The sequence below is a fragment of the Colletotrichum abscissum genome (genome assembly GCF_030869225.1).
Source record: "Colletotrichum abscissum strain IMI 504890 chromosome Unknown Scaffold_48.1, whole genome shotgun sequence".
Taxonomy (NCBI): Eukaryota; Fungi; Ascomycota; class Sordariomycetes; order Glomerellales; family Glomerellaceae; genus Colletotrichum; species Colletotrichum abscissum.
In genome coordinates this window covers 198846-216456 of record NW_026850409.1, presented here as the reverse complement: position 1 = coordinate 216456, position 17611 = coordinate 198846, and the positions used below count along the sequence as shown (strand labels likewise).

Genomic DNA, 17611 nt, shown 5'->3' with positions numbered 1-17611 from the left:
CGGCGGCAACACGTCCTCGACATTAGGTACCAAGAGGTTACGGCATTTCATAATCCCTTCCCATTTGGGGGCTCCGAATTGATGATTCGCCTAGCGCATCTAGGTATTACACCGCAGACTCCCCGAAGAAGGGCCCCGTCTACCACCGTCCTACCGGTCATTTGCTGCTCCTTCTACGGAGATCGGCACGCCCAACTGCTGCATCTAACTCTGTACGCCTTCCAGACAAGATACCGAACGAGCAAATCCTCCAATGGTCCCCTGCAACTCCTCGACAGCAAAACGAGACTGCAACGTTACCCCGATGCGGGGTTTCATATTGACCTAACTGACTGATCTCCTTTTGCTGCTTTGGTCGGCAATTTGTGGCCGACGAGCTGGACATCAGCCCGTATCCTGTGATTGTATTCGAATCCCGGACGAACTACATACGGACCGAAAAGCTCCGATCAAACGTAGATGGTGCACACCTTGCTTGGCTTTGCCAGAAGGTCGGAAATCCCAAGCATCGGGTAGCTTGACCCTGGCCCCAGAGTCGCATGGGCTTTCCAGCCATCCGTTCTTTCATCTGGGAACGCACCCTCGGTTCCCAACCCGGGCTGCAGAAGCGGCAGCACCTTGTCCAAGCCCACTGCCTATGGGTTCGGAAGCTGCATCGCTAACAAGATTTCGATGGAACAAGAGACCCTACAGCGTCATCTATCAAGGCTCCTTCGCTACAAGTGATATACCTCTCCTTTGCATGCTCATTTGACCCCTTGGCGTTCGTTACCGTGGTAGTCCTCTTCCATATTCTTACAAGTTGTTCCACTACCCGCGAAAACTTGCCCTCCGGAAACAGCAAGGTCATAATGTTGAACTAGGCAGCATGCGGTGATATCAATGAAGTGATCCTAATACTGGTGAGACGCCAAACGCAAACAAGGGCGTGTTCAAGTATGGGTGCTTCAATGAGTAAATGCCTGTAAACTATAGAAGGCATGGACTTCAATTACAAGGCTGCAAGGTTAACGACTCTCTGGCTATGTAAGCCGTTTCGTCGGCGGAGGAGTCTGTCCAGGACCTCCCCCCCTTCGTTGGGCTAAACCCTCGGGCATGCCACTGGCAGCAGAGGCTGCACCGGACCCATGTGCTCTTGGTATGACTTCTTCCTCTCCACACCCATGCGCAAAGGCACAGAAAATGCAGTGAGAAAAGAGGCCGACAAACTCCAAAGAGCGTCGGCCAGAGTTTGTTTGTTGTTTGTCTGCTTGCGAGTCCTCGTGCCAGATTCTCGTAAGAAGATCTGCCTCATCGCTCACACCCCCACCTGTGCAAGCCCCCGCGAGGAAGCTTGCCAGGAGGTCCTGCCATCTGTGAAATCGTCAGCAAGTCGCCGGGCCACGCAGGCCCAGCGTAGTAGTGCCAAGTGAGCAGAGGCTTCCCGCTTCCCGCTTCCCGGGAGGAACGGTAGCGCTGCCAAGTAGAAGTAGTAGAAAAAGTCCTTGTTCATTGTTGAGCCCACTAGGGCTGGGCCCAAATGCTTCGTTGGGTAGCTGGCCAGCAGGGAAAGGGGTAAGAACACGCCACCAGGACGTGTTTGCGCAGAAAAGGACCGGTCCTGTGACAGTCAATCCTCGTCGACACCCCCTCGTCGCAGCCAACCAGCTGCCGTTATCATACAACTTTGCTTCGAAGAGAGACGAAACAATAGAGAAAATAAAGAAGATGGAGAGAGGGGAACACTTCAAGAGAAAAAAAATAGACTTGACCCAAGAAGTCAAGCCAACCAGGATATGGGGGTGGGTATCGTGAGAAAGAAACAGCCGCCTCTCCTTGACTCCGTCTCCAAACTGGGGTGCTTGGTCCCCGCTCGTCTAAACAATGCAGCGCAAAAGATTCCTGTAGCCTGATGATTCGCTTCCCTTCCGACATATCATGAAACCCCCATCCTTCCTGTATCAACAGTTGGAACGATGCTTTTCGAATTGCGACTCGCAACAAGAGCTGGGATCTCATCTTGAGTCGTACAGCTGGCGCAGGTGCGCGCGTTGGTGACGGAATGAAGAGTAGTTACCAGCGTAGATAGTCTCGAGTATGCTGGCAGGTCCATCGGCGCGTGGACCGGCTTGGGCAAGCTGCACCATTCTCTTCTTCAGCATCTGATGTGCAATGCTGAACTCTTCTAGAATTCGCCCAGCGTTGCTTGAGCCACCAGAGATATCATTTGCCGGGTTATTGGGATCAATGACGGAAATGCGATCAAAGTTCTTGTAGACGACGTCTTGAACTCGGTGCTGCGGTGAGAGCATTAGTGAACGTACTCAACAAGGTCACCAATATGAACTTACTTTGTGAACATAACCTGGAGGATTCAGCCGGATTGCCGTGTTGACATAGTCAAACCTGTTTCCGTAGAGATCAAAGAACTCCATGAGCATCTGTCCAAGGTGGTGATCAGGGGTAAGGTTGCGACTTTGCACAGAGGGCATGAGCTGCAGCATGCTGACGACCATGCAGGTTACAGTGAAGCTACCGATACCGCCGTTGACAGGCTCGTTCAAACCGCGCATCGCCAAAAAGTGCTTGACCATTGTGACGATAATTGGCATGGCTGGATACTGCTTCTTCCACTCAATAAATGTCTTGACGGCCTGGGGACCGTCAAGGCGATCGAAGGAGATGTCCACCCGAAGGCCAGTCTCGGTGTCAATGTACTTGACGAGCGGGACTTTGGCGCCTGCGATGAACTCCATGCTGTTATAATGGGTCAGACGCTTGGACGAAAGGAACTTGCCAAAGCTCCGCAGAGCCTTGATTCCAAAAAAGTTGGAATGTGCACCATTGAGCCAACTTCTTTCACAGATGACCAAGTCCATATCAGCTGTGGGTAAGTAGAGGCCAGACATGTATGAGCCAAAAGGGCGAACATCGCATTCCTTATAGAAGCGATTAGTTTTGAGCGCTGAGCGAATTCGTTCCACAAGCCGTGTGCGCATTTCGTGCTCAAAGTCGCGAGGGCGTACGACCTCGTAGAAGTCGACAATCTCCTTGTGGAGCCTATCCCGGTTAGACACTACGTCCGATTAAACGCTGCCACAACTCACCAAACACTGATGTCCGAGGTCTTGGAATGGTCGGCGTCGATCCAGGGCGTGGGATCCTCGCCTTTGGTCACCTTCCACTCAGACAAGATGGCACCACCCACAGGCATTTTGTTGACTTTCTTGAGCGGAGCGTAGGTAGGAGGCTTGATGTGATCGTCGACAGTGCGCTTCCGGGAGCCGAGAGCGTCGTTGGATGCAACGGGCCTAGGCGGCAGAGTTGAAGGCTTGCCAGGCGTGGATGGCGCTGTCGACGCTGCTGATCCGTTGATAGCAAGTGGACGGTCGGAACGAGGACCGCTGGGTGCGATTCTCGAGGCGATAGATGAGGACTGCAGAGGAGGCGCAGGGCCAGGAGGAGGGGGAGGGGGAGGCGAGGGTGGCTCAGAAGGAGGAAGAATGATCTCTTCCTCGTCGTTGGGCTCGTCAAAGTCGAAGGAAATGAACTCCTCGGCTTCTGTGCTGGCCTTGAGCTTGTCTGCGGCTGTCTCGTCGACTCGTGCCTTCCGAATCATCTTGACCATGTCCTTCTTCTTGCGTTCCGCTGCATCAGGCGGGGGCAGGGCGGTGTACGGGTCTGGGTTCGACCACTTCGGGACGCTGTTGCCCGATTCGTCGTTGCCAGCGCGGCGGGCGCGCTTGCTAGAAGGCTCACCAGATTCCTCGTCGTCATCGTCGGAGTTGTCCGAGATCTCCATATCGGCCTCTTCATCGTCTGAAAGGTCATTGATGTCGCGGTATACTACACCGGCGTCCTCCTCGTTGACTAGGTTCTCGTCGACTCCATCGCGGCGGGTGCGCAAGAGCTCGCGCTCGGCCGGGATGATCTTCTGGTACCCGCCCCTACCGCGACCACGAAAGAATCCTCCCCGAGCGCGTGGGGCCCTTCTTCTGTCGTTGCCCTGATATGCGCCGGGGCGGTACGAGTCTCCTCTGGAGGTGCTGCCAACGCCAGAGGGCTTATCCATCCGGAAGGTGAAGTCGCCCTGAGGCGGTCGGTTATCGGGTCTGTAGCCATCGTAGCCTCCTGATCTTCGGCCTATATCATTACATCATTTGTTAGCACCAAAATGGTCGAAATGCCGCGGTGGAAATTGCGATCTTGAGAGGTGGCTGTACTCACGGTCTTCGGGCCACGGGTTGCGCCAATTGTCGCCTGCTCCAGGTGGCGGCGGCTGATGATGTGAAGAACGGGAATCGTAACGACCGCGATTGCGGTCGTCCCTGGCATTGCCCTGAGGCGGGTATGGTCTGTATGAGCTCATCGTGGGCGCGCGTGTTGTGCAGTGGATCCTGGTGTTGACGCGTTGAGAAGCTTAAGCAATTGAGAAAATTCGGGCGGTCGACGTCAAGGTCAGGAATTCCTGCCCTGTGACTATCGATAACGCTAGCGTGCACGTGACGGCGGTCGCAGGAAGGGGGGTGGTGGGGAGGGTGGTGACGTCTTATCTTCTTATCGCCGATTGCATCCAAATTTCTGTTTTCGTCTTTGTCAGGTCCTGCAGGCTAGAATTCAGGCCAAGAGCAAATTCACTCGGATAGTAATAAGATAGCTGAAAGCCATGGACTTTCTTAAGTTCTGGTTCAAAGGTTCACCCCCAACAATACCAGGCAGACCTGGATGAAAAAGCCCTACCAGGCGATCTTTGGTGTTCAAGGCAAGGATGTCCACACAGTCAAGGTGAGCGTGAACTGTCAGTCGTCGTCTTTGACAGGTTAGCTGCTCAACCTCAATGCCAATGCATTATACTGGCTTCGTTGATTATCACAGTATGTGGAAGATGTCTGTCATCTTGGTCAAAATCCATATGAGTAAATCATTTCAAGTTATACCATGTCTTTAAGCAATACGTCCTACACAGCCCGAACGGCTTAAAGAAGGGCAGAAGCCTCACGCCAGCCAATTTGATCTTGCTTCACCTACCTCAGGCAGTCGTCAACTCAGGAGGACCAAAGACACACTCAATTATGCTTGCCGCACCCATAGTGTCCCAAGAGAACATTGCTCCACGGTAGGTGGCGTCACTCAGCACCCTTAAGTGGAATACCCAACTACGCTGGTAGATACCCGAGGATCCTGAGGATAGGAGGCAGGGCCTAGACTGCGCGAGACCGTTCGTCTTGTGATTTCTAGTACTATAAGTAGCCTTTCTGCCCATGATATCTCACTGGACCATGGCAAGCGTCATGTTAGTGTCCCAACTGTTGAAGAACATCAGCTCCCGACCCCCGGAAAGCTTGGAGTCCTTGTCAACAAAATCAGGTTAAGTGTGACCTCTGATTATAGATCTCTCCATGTCTCCCAAATCACAGCTACCTTTCCCTGTTCTGCATCTGATCCAGGATGCGCCTTCATCGCCGTATATACTCTGGACCATGTAAACCAAGAAGCTTCAACAAAGCTTCGTTGTCTAAAACGAGCTTTGATGCCGAATGTTTTTTCCGAACAGGAGCCATAGCCACTCCTGTCAGTCCATACTCGATACGTGCTTGGGACGTGTTCGTCTGGATGCGTTTCTCCTGCGTCTAGCCCGGCAATTCAACGACTCCTAACGACGCCCCAGGCTACCCTATCTCGGCCTCAATACACTTACCAAAGAGAAGTCACCGATGAGAAAAAGGGATGACATATGACGGCACCACCGCCGATTTACGACAAGCGAGTGAATCTCGCCCAATAGATGAAAGTGAAGGGGTACAGGGCGCATGGCTCTCAAAGTGAGGAAGAGGATTGACATCGAGCTCCTATCGGGTTGTCGAACGTTTCAAGCACTCAACGAGGCTCATGATTCCGTGACGATCCCTCCTCAGAAGCAACCCTCGAGACTCTTTAGCCCATCTCTTCAAGCAGCCGGATGCTAACCTTTCAATAACATGATTCAATGCGTCTAGCACTCTAGCAGATCTTCCTCTAACCTATCTAACCCTTCCCTCTTCCCACACCCCCCAGCCCTCTACACAAAATCTGTCATCCCCATACCCCCATCTAAAACACAACACCGCCCCCATCAACAACCAAATCACTCCCATTAAAATAACTCCCCGCCCGACTACACAACATCACCACAACGCCCCCCAACTCCTCCGGCAACCCCATCCTCCCCGTCGGGTTCCTCCCCGCCCACACCTCCCTCGCCTCCCTCAACCCCTCCCCCTCGTTCAACACCGTGTCCATGTACCCCGGGCTCACACTATTCACCGTGATCCCGTACCGCGCCCACTCCGCCGCCAGACTGCTCTTCAACTGCAGCAGCGCGCCCTTGCTCGTATTATACCCGGCCTGCGGCTGCGGGAAATTCACCCTGTGCGCGGAGATACTCGCCGTGAACACGATCCGCCCGCCGCGGTCCTGCTCCACGAAGATGCGCGCGGCGGCCTGCGCGCAGATGAAGGCGCCCGTGGTGTTGACGTCCAGTATCCTCCGGAACTGCGAGGCCGACATCTCGAGCGCGTGGTGGCAGCCCACCACCCCCGCGAAACAAACCAAGTAATCGATCCCGTCCAGCTCGCTCGCCGCGACCTCCATGGCTTCCTTGACGGCCCCCTCATCCGTGACATCCACGCTCCTGGCGAGGATCTTGGTCGCCGGGAACTCGGCCCTCAGAGACGCGATCTGCGTCTCCGCGGCGGGGGAGGAGACCTCTAGATCGAGGAGCGCGAGGCCCGTCAACCCGTGCTGGAGCATCGCGCGCGCGACGGCGTGGGCGATGGCGCCGGTGCCGCCTGTCAGGACTGCTGTGCCCGGGAGGGCGAAGCGGGATTCCGGTGTGTCGGACGCGGAGGCGGTGCGGGCGGGTCCGCCTGGGAGGGTGGCGGTGTCGCCTGATGCGAGGGTCATGAAGGGAATTTGGCGTTTTGTGAGGTCTGCGCGGGGGGTTTGGTCTGCCATTTTGAGATGGTGGAACGGGTTGAGTGTAAGTCTCGTGTGGATGTTTGAATGAGGCGATTGAAGGTAGTGAACGAGCTGCGGAAATTGATTTGAAAAGGATTCTATGGTGAGGAATTGTAGGACGGTTGTAAATGCCGAAGTCTAGAGTAAGTTCGGTACGGACGGGGTTTTCAATGAAGTCGTTCGCCGGAGGAGGGGGTGACAGGACGCCGTGCGGCGGTGGGGTGCTGGCGGAGGACTGTCGACCGATAGTGGGGTCTATCTCTGTGGTGCCGGCGGCGGGGTTCCCGACGGGAGTGCGGGGAGGGGGTGTCAAGTTTCGAGGAACGAATCGAGGTACATCAGTGTGTGGGCTATCAGATTCTCGGGTTGGGGTAAGGGAATAGCTTCTCGAACCATGAGCGGTTCGGTCAGGAGATTACCTCAGTATACTGTCGAGCTAAGAGGAATTCCGGCGGAGGTTGTAGATGTTTTCGTCTCCTTCCTCTTTACCCATCAACCCCAGAGGATCGAAATGGTTTTTGGGGTATAATTGCGATTTCCTCATAATCGCAATGAGTGGCTTCATCAAAAACAAGCAGTCTTCACACTTCAAATCTCAGAAAAAAGTCTTCTTCAATCTTCAACCTTCAACACATCAATTCTCACAAAGGCTCTCGTTCTCAATTAATACATACAGTCTCTTGGCCGTGTCTATTAAATTACGTAAAAAGCTCTATGCTAGGGCGTGATGTGCATGTGTACATCTCGCAGCTCTCGACAAAAAGCCATGCTATCTCATGGCTCAATGTGTGATGTGTGTACTGTGCGCAATGAAGGCTTCCTCTATCTTCTCATATGAATTCGCAAAACCCTCCCGAAAATTTTGGTGTCGATATCCCCAAAACCAAAAGACTCCATTTTTCACAAAACATGGTTCTTGGCCTGTTGAAAAGACGCGGCCGAGTTGGGAACCTATCGGGTGATGATGATGCTGATGCTGTTAAATCAACTGACAGTAGGAAAGCGGAAAGCAGGATGCGAAAAGCGTTGCGAAGCGGGCTTGGGGGTGGGGATGATTATCTGCGGTTGAAGTTGAGGAACTTGCTCTGTTGAAGACGTTAGTAACTGCTTGAATCATCCATTAGGGGACTGAAGTGGGGGATGCTTACCGCCATGAAAAGGATAATCAAGTTGCTGCCAACAAAGGCCAAAAAGATACCGAGGTCCCTCCAGCGGTTATCAAAGTTGAGCCCCAGAGGCGTGTAGAACTCGTCGCCGACCTTGTACGCGCAGTACTCGCAGCTCGACGTATCGTTGTTGGCCAGGTATCCCGGGCCACCATTGTCGAAGAAGGGCTGCATGTACTCGCCGCACGTCTGACCCGGCGGCGCGGTGAAGGGGTTGAACTCGACCGAGGAGCAGGCAACCTTGAGGTCGTGTAGCGCGGTGACGACCATACCGCCAATGAGACGCGTAAAGGGGTCGAGCTGGTAGAGCCAGGCGCGCCAGAAGCCAGGCATCTGCGGGGCGGGGATGGTGACACCGCAGAAGAGGGCAAAGGTGATCATGATGAAGGGATCGAACTGCGAGGAGATGAAGGGGCTGGGCGTCAGGGACGCCAAGGCCTGGCCGAGGGAGACGGAGAAGAGCTCGGTAATGAGGATCATGAAGAACTGGTAGCCCGCGCGGGAGGAGTCGAACTGGAATCCTGGCATGTAGTAGAGCGGAAGGAAGAAGCCGACGGAGCACATGATGGAGTAGGGAAGCTCGGCAATGGTGATTGCGGCGGCGAATGTGAGGGGGTTGTACATCTTTGAGGAGCTCTCGCGGAAGAAGAGGGCGCGCTTGATGTGGAACATGACCTCGACCTGGCTGATGATGAGGGCCGGCAGAACAGTGACCTGGAACATGACGAAGACCTTGTACTGGAGCGAGCTGCGGCTGCCGTCGAGTTGAAGGTAGGTGAGACCGGTGATGAGGGCGACGACGACGTGGTTGAAGAGGCGGGTGAAGAGGTAGTTGGGGCTGCGCCAGAAGCTGATGTTCATGCGGTTCACGACGACCTTGAGCTGGTGCAACTGCGGGCTGGCGTACTCCTTCTCCAGGTCGTGGTTGACGGTCCGGCCGGCGGCCATGCGCTGCTCCTTGAGCTGGCCGATAGTGTCCTTGACGTTGGCGAGCTCGGCGCTGTCGTCCCAGATGTCGGCCCAGTCCTTGTTTCCGACACGGGGCGCGGATCCGGCTCCGATGGCCTCGAGCATGTACTCAGCGACGTTGTCGGTGGGCTTGGCGATGGCGCCGTGGCGCTTGAGGTAGTCTCGCAGAACGACAGCGTCCTGGCCGATATCACCAAAGTACACGGTGCGGCCACCTCTCTGGAGGAGCAGAAGACGGTCAAAGTTCTCGAACAGGGCGGCGTTGGGCTGATGAATGGTGCAGAGAATGGCCTGTCCGGCGGCGGCCAGCTTCTTGAGGAAACGGACAATGTTGAAGGCGCTCTGACTATCGAGACCGGAGGTGGGTTCGTCAAGGAAAAGAAGGAGCTCAGGCTTGGCGGCCAGTTCGACACCGATCGTAACACGCTTGCGCTGCTCGACGGTCAGACCGAACTCGGGGGAGCCAATGATGCAGTCGGCAATATGCTCCATTTCCAACAGGGCAATAATCTCCTCGACGTATTCGTAGCGCTCGGGAATGGGGGTCTCGTAAGGCTGGCGAAGAAGGGCGGAGAAGCGGAGGGCCTCGCGGACGGTCTGGGTCGGGTCGTGGAGATCGAGCTGCTCGGCGTACGAGGTACTGCGTTGAAACTGCTTTCCGGGCTTGATGCCGTCGACGAGGACGTCACCGTGGATGACACCAATGTTCTTACGAGACGCGAGTACATCGAGGAGAGTGGTCTTGCCGGCACCGGAAGCACCCATCAAAGCCGTGAGTTGGCCGGGCTTGACGTATCCGTAGACATTGTTGAGCAGGCGACGGGTTCCACCGGCGACAGGAACATCGTAGTTGAGGTCCTCCCAGGTCAAGACGGCTTCCGAGTTGATGCTTAAGTCAGAGCCTTCCTGCTTGTCGCCGCGGCGCTTGGCTGCCTTCTTCTCCATCAATGCCTCGTTGAGCTTCTTACGCTCCGCGTTGGGCTTTTGGTAGACCTTGGCCGAGCTGCCATCGTTCCCAAAGTTGATGAGTTCACCGAGGGTGACGTTCATGAGGAGGAAGAAGACGATGAGAGCCAGGATGATACCCCAGTTGCGCCACAGATCGCCCTTGATGTAGTTGTATCCAGCAGCAATGTACGCTGAGCCATCGACGAGCGTGGTTCCTGCGGTGGAGCCAGCAAGCGTGCAAACCTGATGGTTGATGTCGCCATAGCCGGGGCCCGAGGGGATGAGTCACTCGCTTGAACAGGTGAGTTTCAGACGGCTGAACTCATTCTCCATCATGGCACTGAAAGCAAGACCAAGAGCGTTGACCCAGTAGATCCAGCGAATCCAAACCTTCTCAGACTGATACTGAATGAGGTAACCAGAGGTGGTGACGAAGAAGGTAATGATGACAACGGCGAACTTGATGGCGTAATCGAAATCGGGGCTGATGGAGCCGATGCATCGGAAGAAGAGCGTCATGGCGATGTTTCCAGAGAGAATCATGAGGTAGAAGGTGAAGAATGCCCCAGCTTCGCGGACAAGCCCAGACATGAAGTAGACGATGATGGAAAAGACCATGATTCGACTTGCTGCAAAGGCTTGATCGACAATGATTTGCGCGATCCACAATGCCGACGGACGGTGGAAAGCGTACGCCTTGTGCTTATTCACAATTGCACGTCCAGTCATGATACCCGCCAGCTCGGAGAAGGCTTCAAAGGCGTTGAAGAGGAGCGAGATGAACATGAGACCACCCTTGCTGAAGGCGCTGGCGGAAGTCGAACCGAGGCGGAAGAAGAGAGTACCGAGGACGATGGCGATGACGATGGAGCGGAACCAGGAGAGGAACAGAGACAAACGGTCCTGGAGCTTCAGGACGAACTGGCGCTTCATGAGCGCGTAGACTTGCAGGTGGAAACCGACAGCGTAGACGGAGCGCTTGGAAGAGCCGCGCTTGGCCTCCTTGACGGCGACCTGGAAGTCGGTGTGCTTCTCCGTCTCCTGGGCCAGTCTCGCCTTGTACTCCTCCATCTCGCTGTCGATCTGCTTCTGGAACTTGGAAGTCTTGAAAGCCTCAGCGAGGGTCTCGGGGCTGTGGGGCGCGTTCTCGGCTGAACGGCCGGGGGCGTACTCGCGCTCAAAGTCGTCGGTGCATCCGGTAACGTAGTCGGGGGTGGTCTGTCTGGGGCGAGGGGCGAAACCGAGACCTTCGAAGTAGGCGCGGGCCTCGGTGGCGGGGCCGAGGTAGACTTGCTTTCCGGCGTCAATAACCATGACCTTGTCGAAGAGGTTATAGATGTTCTCGGAGGCCTGGTACAGAGATACAAACGTGGTGGTCTGGTACAAGTTCGTCTGGACACGGAGGGACTTGACAAAATCGAGCGCCGTACTGGCATCTAGACCACGGGTGCTGTTATCCCATGAGAGAACGCAAGCGTTGGTGATCATCATTTCTGCGATCGACACACGCTTTCTCTCTCCTCCAGAGACACCGCGCACGAAAGCGTCACCGACGACAGTGTGGCGGGTGTGCTCGATGTTGAACATCTTCAGGAGGGTGGAGATGACCTGCTCCTTGAACTCGTTCTTGGACATGCCAGCGGGGCGCTTGGCGGGAACCTTGGTGTCGAGGGCGAAACCCAGCGTCTGCTCGACGGTGAGGGTGGAGTGGTGGATATCGTCCTCCTGGTTGTAGACGGCCTCACCTCGGTACTGCTTGAACTCGTCGGCTGTAAACTTCCCGTACAGCACATCGCCAGTAACACTGGTGTAGCCGGCGCGCCAGTTGGCAATGGTCTTGAGGAACGTGGTGCAGCCCGATCCAGGCTTGCCCAAGACCAAGACCATCTCACCCGGCTTGCAGACACCTTTGAAGTTGTCCAGCAGAGTAGCCTCAACACCCTTCTTGTTCAAGCCCAGGAGGTTCATGACGGGAGTCACGTAGTCGACAAAGCTGACAAAAGCATCGGGGAAAGTCTGGACGTAATTGGTGGTGCCTCCCATGCCCTTGACCGTGAGCCCGTCCCAGTAGGCGCCGATGTGCTTCGGTCTGATGCCGGCCTCGCGCTCGGCCTCGACGCCCCCGCGCAAGACGGCTTCCAAGTCAAATTGCTCACCATCCGTCTCGGAGGAAGGTGTGGCCGAGTTGACGTTGGCGACAGCCTTCTCGACATCTTCAGACTTTCTACGGCTGTTGCGACTGTTCACTCTGCTCGCGCGTGAGTGACCAGACAGCTCGCGCTGGAGTTCCGCAAACTCGGCCTCGGCCTGGTGAACCGAGATACCGGCGTGGATCGCGGTGAAACCATCGGGGTTGTTGCGGCGAGCTTCCTCGCGTTGCTGTTCAGAATCGGCGGCGGTGGAGGTCGAGGATCGCGGGGCCGTACTTGAGTCGGCCGTATTGTTCTTCTCGTTGACGGCGGGGCTACCTCCTGCGACGGCCTGTTCCGTCTTTTCAAAGTCCTGGTCCGCCATTGGACCGACGGGCTGATGTGTGATGCGCGAAGTGTTGTTGTCCACTGCGGTGCAAAATCTTTTGTGTACGGCGCGTTGATTTGAATTAATGCTCAGTCTCACGAAACCTAATGGTGAGTGAGTGGTCGAGCTGGTATTAAGAGGTGGTGACGATGATCCCAGGCGACCGGAAAGTGGCGGTAGCTGGCCCGTGCCGGGGAGAGAAAAGGCGTTGGAAGTGGAGGTACGGGGTGATATGCCGTGGGGATGGTAGGTGAGAAAGAGGGAGAATAGGCGAAAGAGTCAGGCGGCAATGTGCCGTGTTAAAGGGGATGAAATAGAGAGAGAGATCAAGGGACTGAAGGGTGGAAGCTAAGAGCCGGTGGGTTGAGACTGCGTGACAGAGAGAGAGCGTGTATGTGTCAGAGTTTCTGACTGTCGAGATGCGCTTCGGACCAAGAGGCGGTCATTCGGCGGAGGAAAGGAGGAATACACAGATCCCAGTGGCCGTCGACCCGAGAGCGAGTTGATGGATGAGAAATGGGAGTTGAGGAAAAATAAAAGAAGCTTCCGTCAACAACCTAAGAGAAAGAAAACCAGGGCCAGCAAGCAACTACCTCCTAAGGACTGGGTTACTGGGTATCCATCCGTATGGTCTGGGAGGGAAGAAAAAAAATAAAGAGGGTCTTGGGGCCGCCCAGGCAGTCTATCGGATCGACCTCGGGAGCCAAACAGAAAACATTACCAATCAACGATGCGTCAAGATGAGTGACAATTTGCGCCGGAGTCGGTTCCCGGATCTAGGACGTCTTAAGCCCGGCCGGTAGCTAACAACTTGCAGTAGGTACGGAACAAGGTAATGCGAGGTCACAGGTGGAGGTACAGCACGATGTTGGGCATTCAGGAGGTATTGTTGCACGCAGGGCGAAGGCGAGGCACCCTGACTGGGGTGATAGATACTACCTTGACTTCAGAGTGATGGGTACATACTTCCCGGCAGGCTGCTGTTAGTCTGTTAAGAAAGACAGAGAGCATTTCCTGGGCGAGTACATGGGAATTGGTGGTGTTGTGGGCGTCATCTAGTGGGATATGTAGGTACCGTATACCGTATCCACGTATCTCCCGTACCCAGCTAAAAGGACCTTATTAGCGCCACGAGTGAGAGTCTGGAAGACTGGGACTCGTTGGAAAGTGCGTGCTTGGCTTGGCTCCAGGAAAAAGGCGTGCAGATGCGACTAACAGCGCTGCGTAGGTACGGACGATGCAGCAGGGTGGAGGCGCGATGGGAGGACCCGCAGCTGTTAAATTGTCGGGGAGACCCAGACACACAGGCGTGCCAGGGTGCAAGACGGCCGTCATCCATGAGGTGGTGGGGGTACGGCTGTGTGGATCATCCTGTTCCCTTGGCATAGTATTCCTTAGTCCTGACGGTCGACGGATAGTACATGATGAGCCATCTTGAGCCACCATGATACCTCCCAGGTCACAGACCAAACGTTGGGTTCCTTGGTTCCTTGAACCGTTGTAACTTGTGGCCCGTGGGAGGGCAGATCGGGGAGGAGTCAGAGACGGCAATAGCTTGCACCGGTCTCTACTATAGTAAGCTTTTTTCAACCGCCGCGGGGTTTTGCCTCGAGGCATCTTGGTCGTTGGTACACAGACAGATGTCCCCGATCTTGAACGAAGAAGAGGCGGTCAGCGGTGGGATGAGATGGGATGATGAGTGTCCGTGTGTAGAGGCTCGCGTCATCGGGAAGAAGGACGCTTTCGAGGTGTATAGTGTGTGTGTGTGACTTTTTTCGTTGGTATGTGTGTGCGCGAATGTGTAATGCAACTCTACGATCTATCTACCCGGCGAGGGACTCGAACACCCTCTTTGGTCAGACTAGTCGTGCTAGTATAAGGTGGGAGGGCTGGTTACCAACAATGGCAGAACTGAGCGAGACAGACGTTAGCGGCATCCCATTCGTTGTGAGATTTTGGACACATTGACGTGGACTTGCAAACATTTCCATCTGAAAAGCAGATGCAAATTGAACATCATCTAGCACCTGCCCGTCATGGAGGTGTCCAAGCAGATCTCCATGTGCCCCGACGCATGTGTGCTGACCCTTGATGCAGTCAGAAAAAAGAAGAATGAGAGACTCCGTACGGAGTAGGAAGAGGCAAAAAAAAAAAAAAAAAAAAAAAAAAAAAAAAAAAAAAAAAAAAAAAAAAAAAAAAAAAAAAAAAAAGAAAAAAGAGAGGGAGGAGAAGAGAGAGGAAAGAAAGAGAAAAAAAAAAAAAAAAAAAGGAAAGAGAAGAAAAAAAAAAAAAAAAAAAAAAAAAAAAAAAAAAAAAAAAAGGATCAAAGTGGATACCAGCAGTGTTGAAACGCAGGTATCCAGCGCGATGGTCGTCGATGATAGAGGTCAGACACGTCGCACAAGTTGGCGCTACAAAACTCCGAGAGCGAAATACGCAGCTAAGCACGCGGCAGGCCAACAGACAGTGGAGAGAAACAAGGGGAAGCAAACAACAAGAAATGTTGCAGGTTGCGATGGCAATGCCGAACACAGAACACGCACAACAGCAGAAAACGGAGACACCACATCGAGGGAAGGCGGCCCCACTTGAGAGATAGCAGCAGCGCAGCCAGCAGCGCCTGCCCGAGTTTGTGCTGCTGCACGTTGCGTTGTCTGCGGCCGGCGTAAAAAGGCGGCAATACCAGGACAAGGGATGGGGTCCTGCCCCGCTTTGCCTGCTCCCGGTGTTCTTTCCTTGGACTTTTTGGTCCTTCTTTCTTCTCTTTTTTTTTTTCACGTTCCTTCCACATTGAATTCTCACAGTCTGGTTGGTCACTGCCCACCTGGCCAAGGACAGCCACATTGGCCAGTCAAAACATCTGAAATCCGCGCTTGTCAGGAGTGTGGGGCCTGGCAATCGGTTTCGAGTCATCCGGCAAAATGTGGGGAAAGAAAAGGCAAGAAGGGCTACAGTGTCTTGTTTTGGATTAGTGCTGCTGAATCAGCTTCCTTCCTCCAAAGGCGAGCCAATTAGGTAGAGAGAGAAGAGGGAAAGAGCAGTCCAGGTTTGAAGGGTCTCTCTCTCCGAATATGCACCTCTCGTTTCGATCTCGAACTCCAACCACGGCCATCCCACCACATCGCCATCACTGCCAGCTGCAACAAACATTATTTGCATTCAAGTATCGCACTCTACAATTGGCTTCCCATCCTCGCTCCATCTTATCAGACCTCCTCTATCCAAACGCATTCTGTCCGGTCATTTCACCGGGTTTTCCACCACGGACTTCCCGTCATGCTTCCGCCAGTCTTCCGCGACTTCTCCGCTAGCCTCCCGCCAGTCAAACAAGCATATCTGAACCATTATTATTCATCTCCATCTCGCATCAGGCCCGCACATCTAAAAGTCCTTTTGCGACAAAGGATCGAGGACCCGTATTATTCGTACGGATATCCCGCCCACCCACTGTCTTACAGCCTGGCAGGGACCTCATATGCTAAATTGCGTGCGGATCAATTACGACTAGTATCTGCTTCCATTGTGGATTGTCGCTGACCCCTTACATAAGCCTTTACAGTCAATTAGTCTTACCCTCCGACAGCAACCCAGCTGAGGTTTTTGGCACAGCAGCAATTCGAATCCTGGAGACACCAAAAAGTCGTCAATTCAATGTGGACCGGGCCCCGCGGCCTCCCTGCTCCCCTGCTCCCAGCAGCATTCCACCGCCGCCTTCGTCCGCCGCAACGGAGGTCTTCTTGAACGTTGAATTAGCTCCGGTTCTCCATCAACGTTGACGCTGATCATTGACGAGATTTCAATCTCACGGCCCTGTTACCCCCTCCGACCTGTTTCCTCCAACGGGCCTCCTATCACTCTCCTACGGACGTCTCCCACTCGTCTTATCCTCCGGCTGATCAAGCAACCGGTGCAACCCTGGACATTTCCGCTTCGCCAAGCCCGTCTTCACAATGAGTCACTTCCAGACTGCAAATCATGGCAACTGCAACCAAAAAGCAAAAACTCGAGGGCCTAAGGGACACACTAATGACAGGTCGAATTGTCTTCTACAACGGATACAGGCCATTGAGGTGTCAGCAAGAATTGTTGCGAGTAATTCAAGCCCAGCAAGTCACTGTTCCACGACAAATGCACCCTCGCGCCTCACCCTGTCGGAGACTTTCCTTTGCTAAATTAGTGTCTCGCCGCCACGCCTTCCGCGCGCCCTCCCGCCGTAAGTCACACACCTGGTGGGCGTTCCCCCGTCCTACCTGACGGTGGCACGGTGCAGCTGCCGTTCGAGTCTCGGCGGCAATCGGCCGAAGCCTCGGACAAGGTATATGATGTTCCTCAATCTCGCAAACCAGAAGAGACTCAAGAGAGATAGCAGCACTACGGATACAGAACATACCGCTACCCTGGCGACCTGGCCTGGCACCTGGCCACCGACTTTCCAAGGCTGATGAGAAATGCACAGCTCAACCCCAGACACCTCACGTCGTGAAGACTAGCCAAGACCCGCTAATTACACATTGATAAAAAGTCCGTCCGTCTCCTGTCAGCTAGAGCCTGGTCGACGACCTTCGCGTGACGCCTCGCACACATGCACATGGCCTACCGTACTCCGTACCTCGCTCGCCTTTAGCAATCATGCCCACATCAGCCTGATCGGCTCGGCCTCAAGTGCCGCGACACGAAACATGAACGCGAAAGCCAACTCAACCACCCAACACTCGGTGCAGCATGCAGCACGTACGTCTGGCTCTAAGCTTATGCAGCGCTGCTTCATCCTCACTTCATCCTCTTCGTCTTCTTTGCTACTCTCCCCCACACCCCCGAACGAACGATGTCAATTCGCTCGCCAGTGGCAGCATCCGATCGACAGCGTGGCGTTTCTACCCGACTTCAGACTGGCTCCCAGCGAGAGAAATGATCGCTTGAACTCGTCACAGACCGCCCTGTCCCCTGACGACTAACTGCACGCCGAAAGAGTCATCCACAGACTTGTTTGTGCCGGATGCTGACAGCCAAGAACCCAGATAGAGTTTCCTCCAATG

General features: G+C 54.5%; 5 protein-coding genes across 5 annotated transcripts; 1 reads left to right on the top strand and 4 right to left on the bottom strand.

The window, feature by feature from the left end:
- Nucleotides 1-1994: 1994 nt before the first annotated feature.
- CABS01_13841 (uncharacterized protein) lies at nucleotides 1995-4348 on the bottom strand (the record flags this gene model as incomplete). The annotated part of the gene is made up of 4 exons (XM_060547183.1): nucleotides 1995-2276; nucleotides 2331-3039; nucleotides 3087-4122; nucleotides 4207-4348. The coding sequence occupies 4 exons, from the start codon at nucleotides 4346-4348 to the stop codon at nucleotides 1995-1997; spliced, it is 2169 nt and encodes a 722-aa protein (XP_060394526.1).
- Nucleotides 4349-6069: 1721 nt separating this feature from the next.
- Nucleotides 6070-6972, bottom strand: CABS01_13840 (short chain dehydrogenase; the record flags this gene model as incomplete). Its single annotated transcript, XM_060547182.1, has 1 exon — nucleotides 6070-6972. One exon carries the CDS (start codon nucleotides 6970-6972, stop codon nucleotides 6070-6072), a length of 903 nt encoding a protein of 300 aa, XP_060394525.1.
- A 1058-nt stretch (nucleotides 6973-8030) lies between these two features.
- Nucleotides 8031-12572, bottom strand: CABS01_13839 (ABC-2 type transporter; the record flags this gene model as incomplete). Its single annotated transcript, XM_060547181.1, has 3 exons — nucleotides 8031-8060; nucleotides 8124-10273; nucleotides 10373-12572. The coding sequence occupies 3 exons, from the start codon at nucleotides 12570-12572 to the stop codon at nucleotides 8031-8033; spliced, it is 4380 nt and encodes a 1459-aa protein (XP_060394524.1).
- A 1125-nt stretch (nucleotides 12573-13697) lies between these two features.
- On the bottom strand, nucleotides 13698-14192 carry CABS01_13838 (uncharacterized protein; the record flags this gene model as incomplete). The annotated part of the gene is made up of 1 exon (XM_060547180.1): nucleotides 13698-14192. The coding sequence occupies one exon, from the start codon at nucleotides 14190-14192 to the stop codon at nucleotides 13698-13700; it is 495 nt and encodes a 164-aa protein (XP_060394523.1).
- A 2409-nt stretch (nucleotides 14193-16601) lies between these two features.
- Nucleotides 16602-16829, top strand: CABS01_13837 (uncharacterized protein; the record flags this gene model as incomplete). Its single annotated transcript, XM_060547179.1, has 1 exon — nucleotides 16602-16829. One exon carries the CDS (start codon nucleotides 16602-16604, stop codon nucleotides 16827-16829), a length of 228 nt encoding a protein of 75 aa, XP_060394522.1.
- Between the last annotated feature and the right edge of the window lie 782 nt (nucleotides 16830-17611).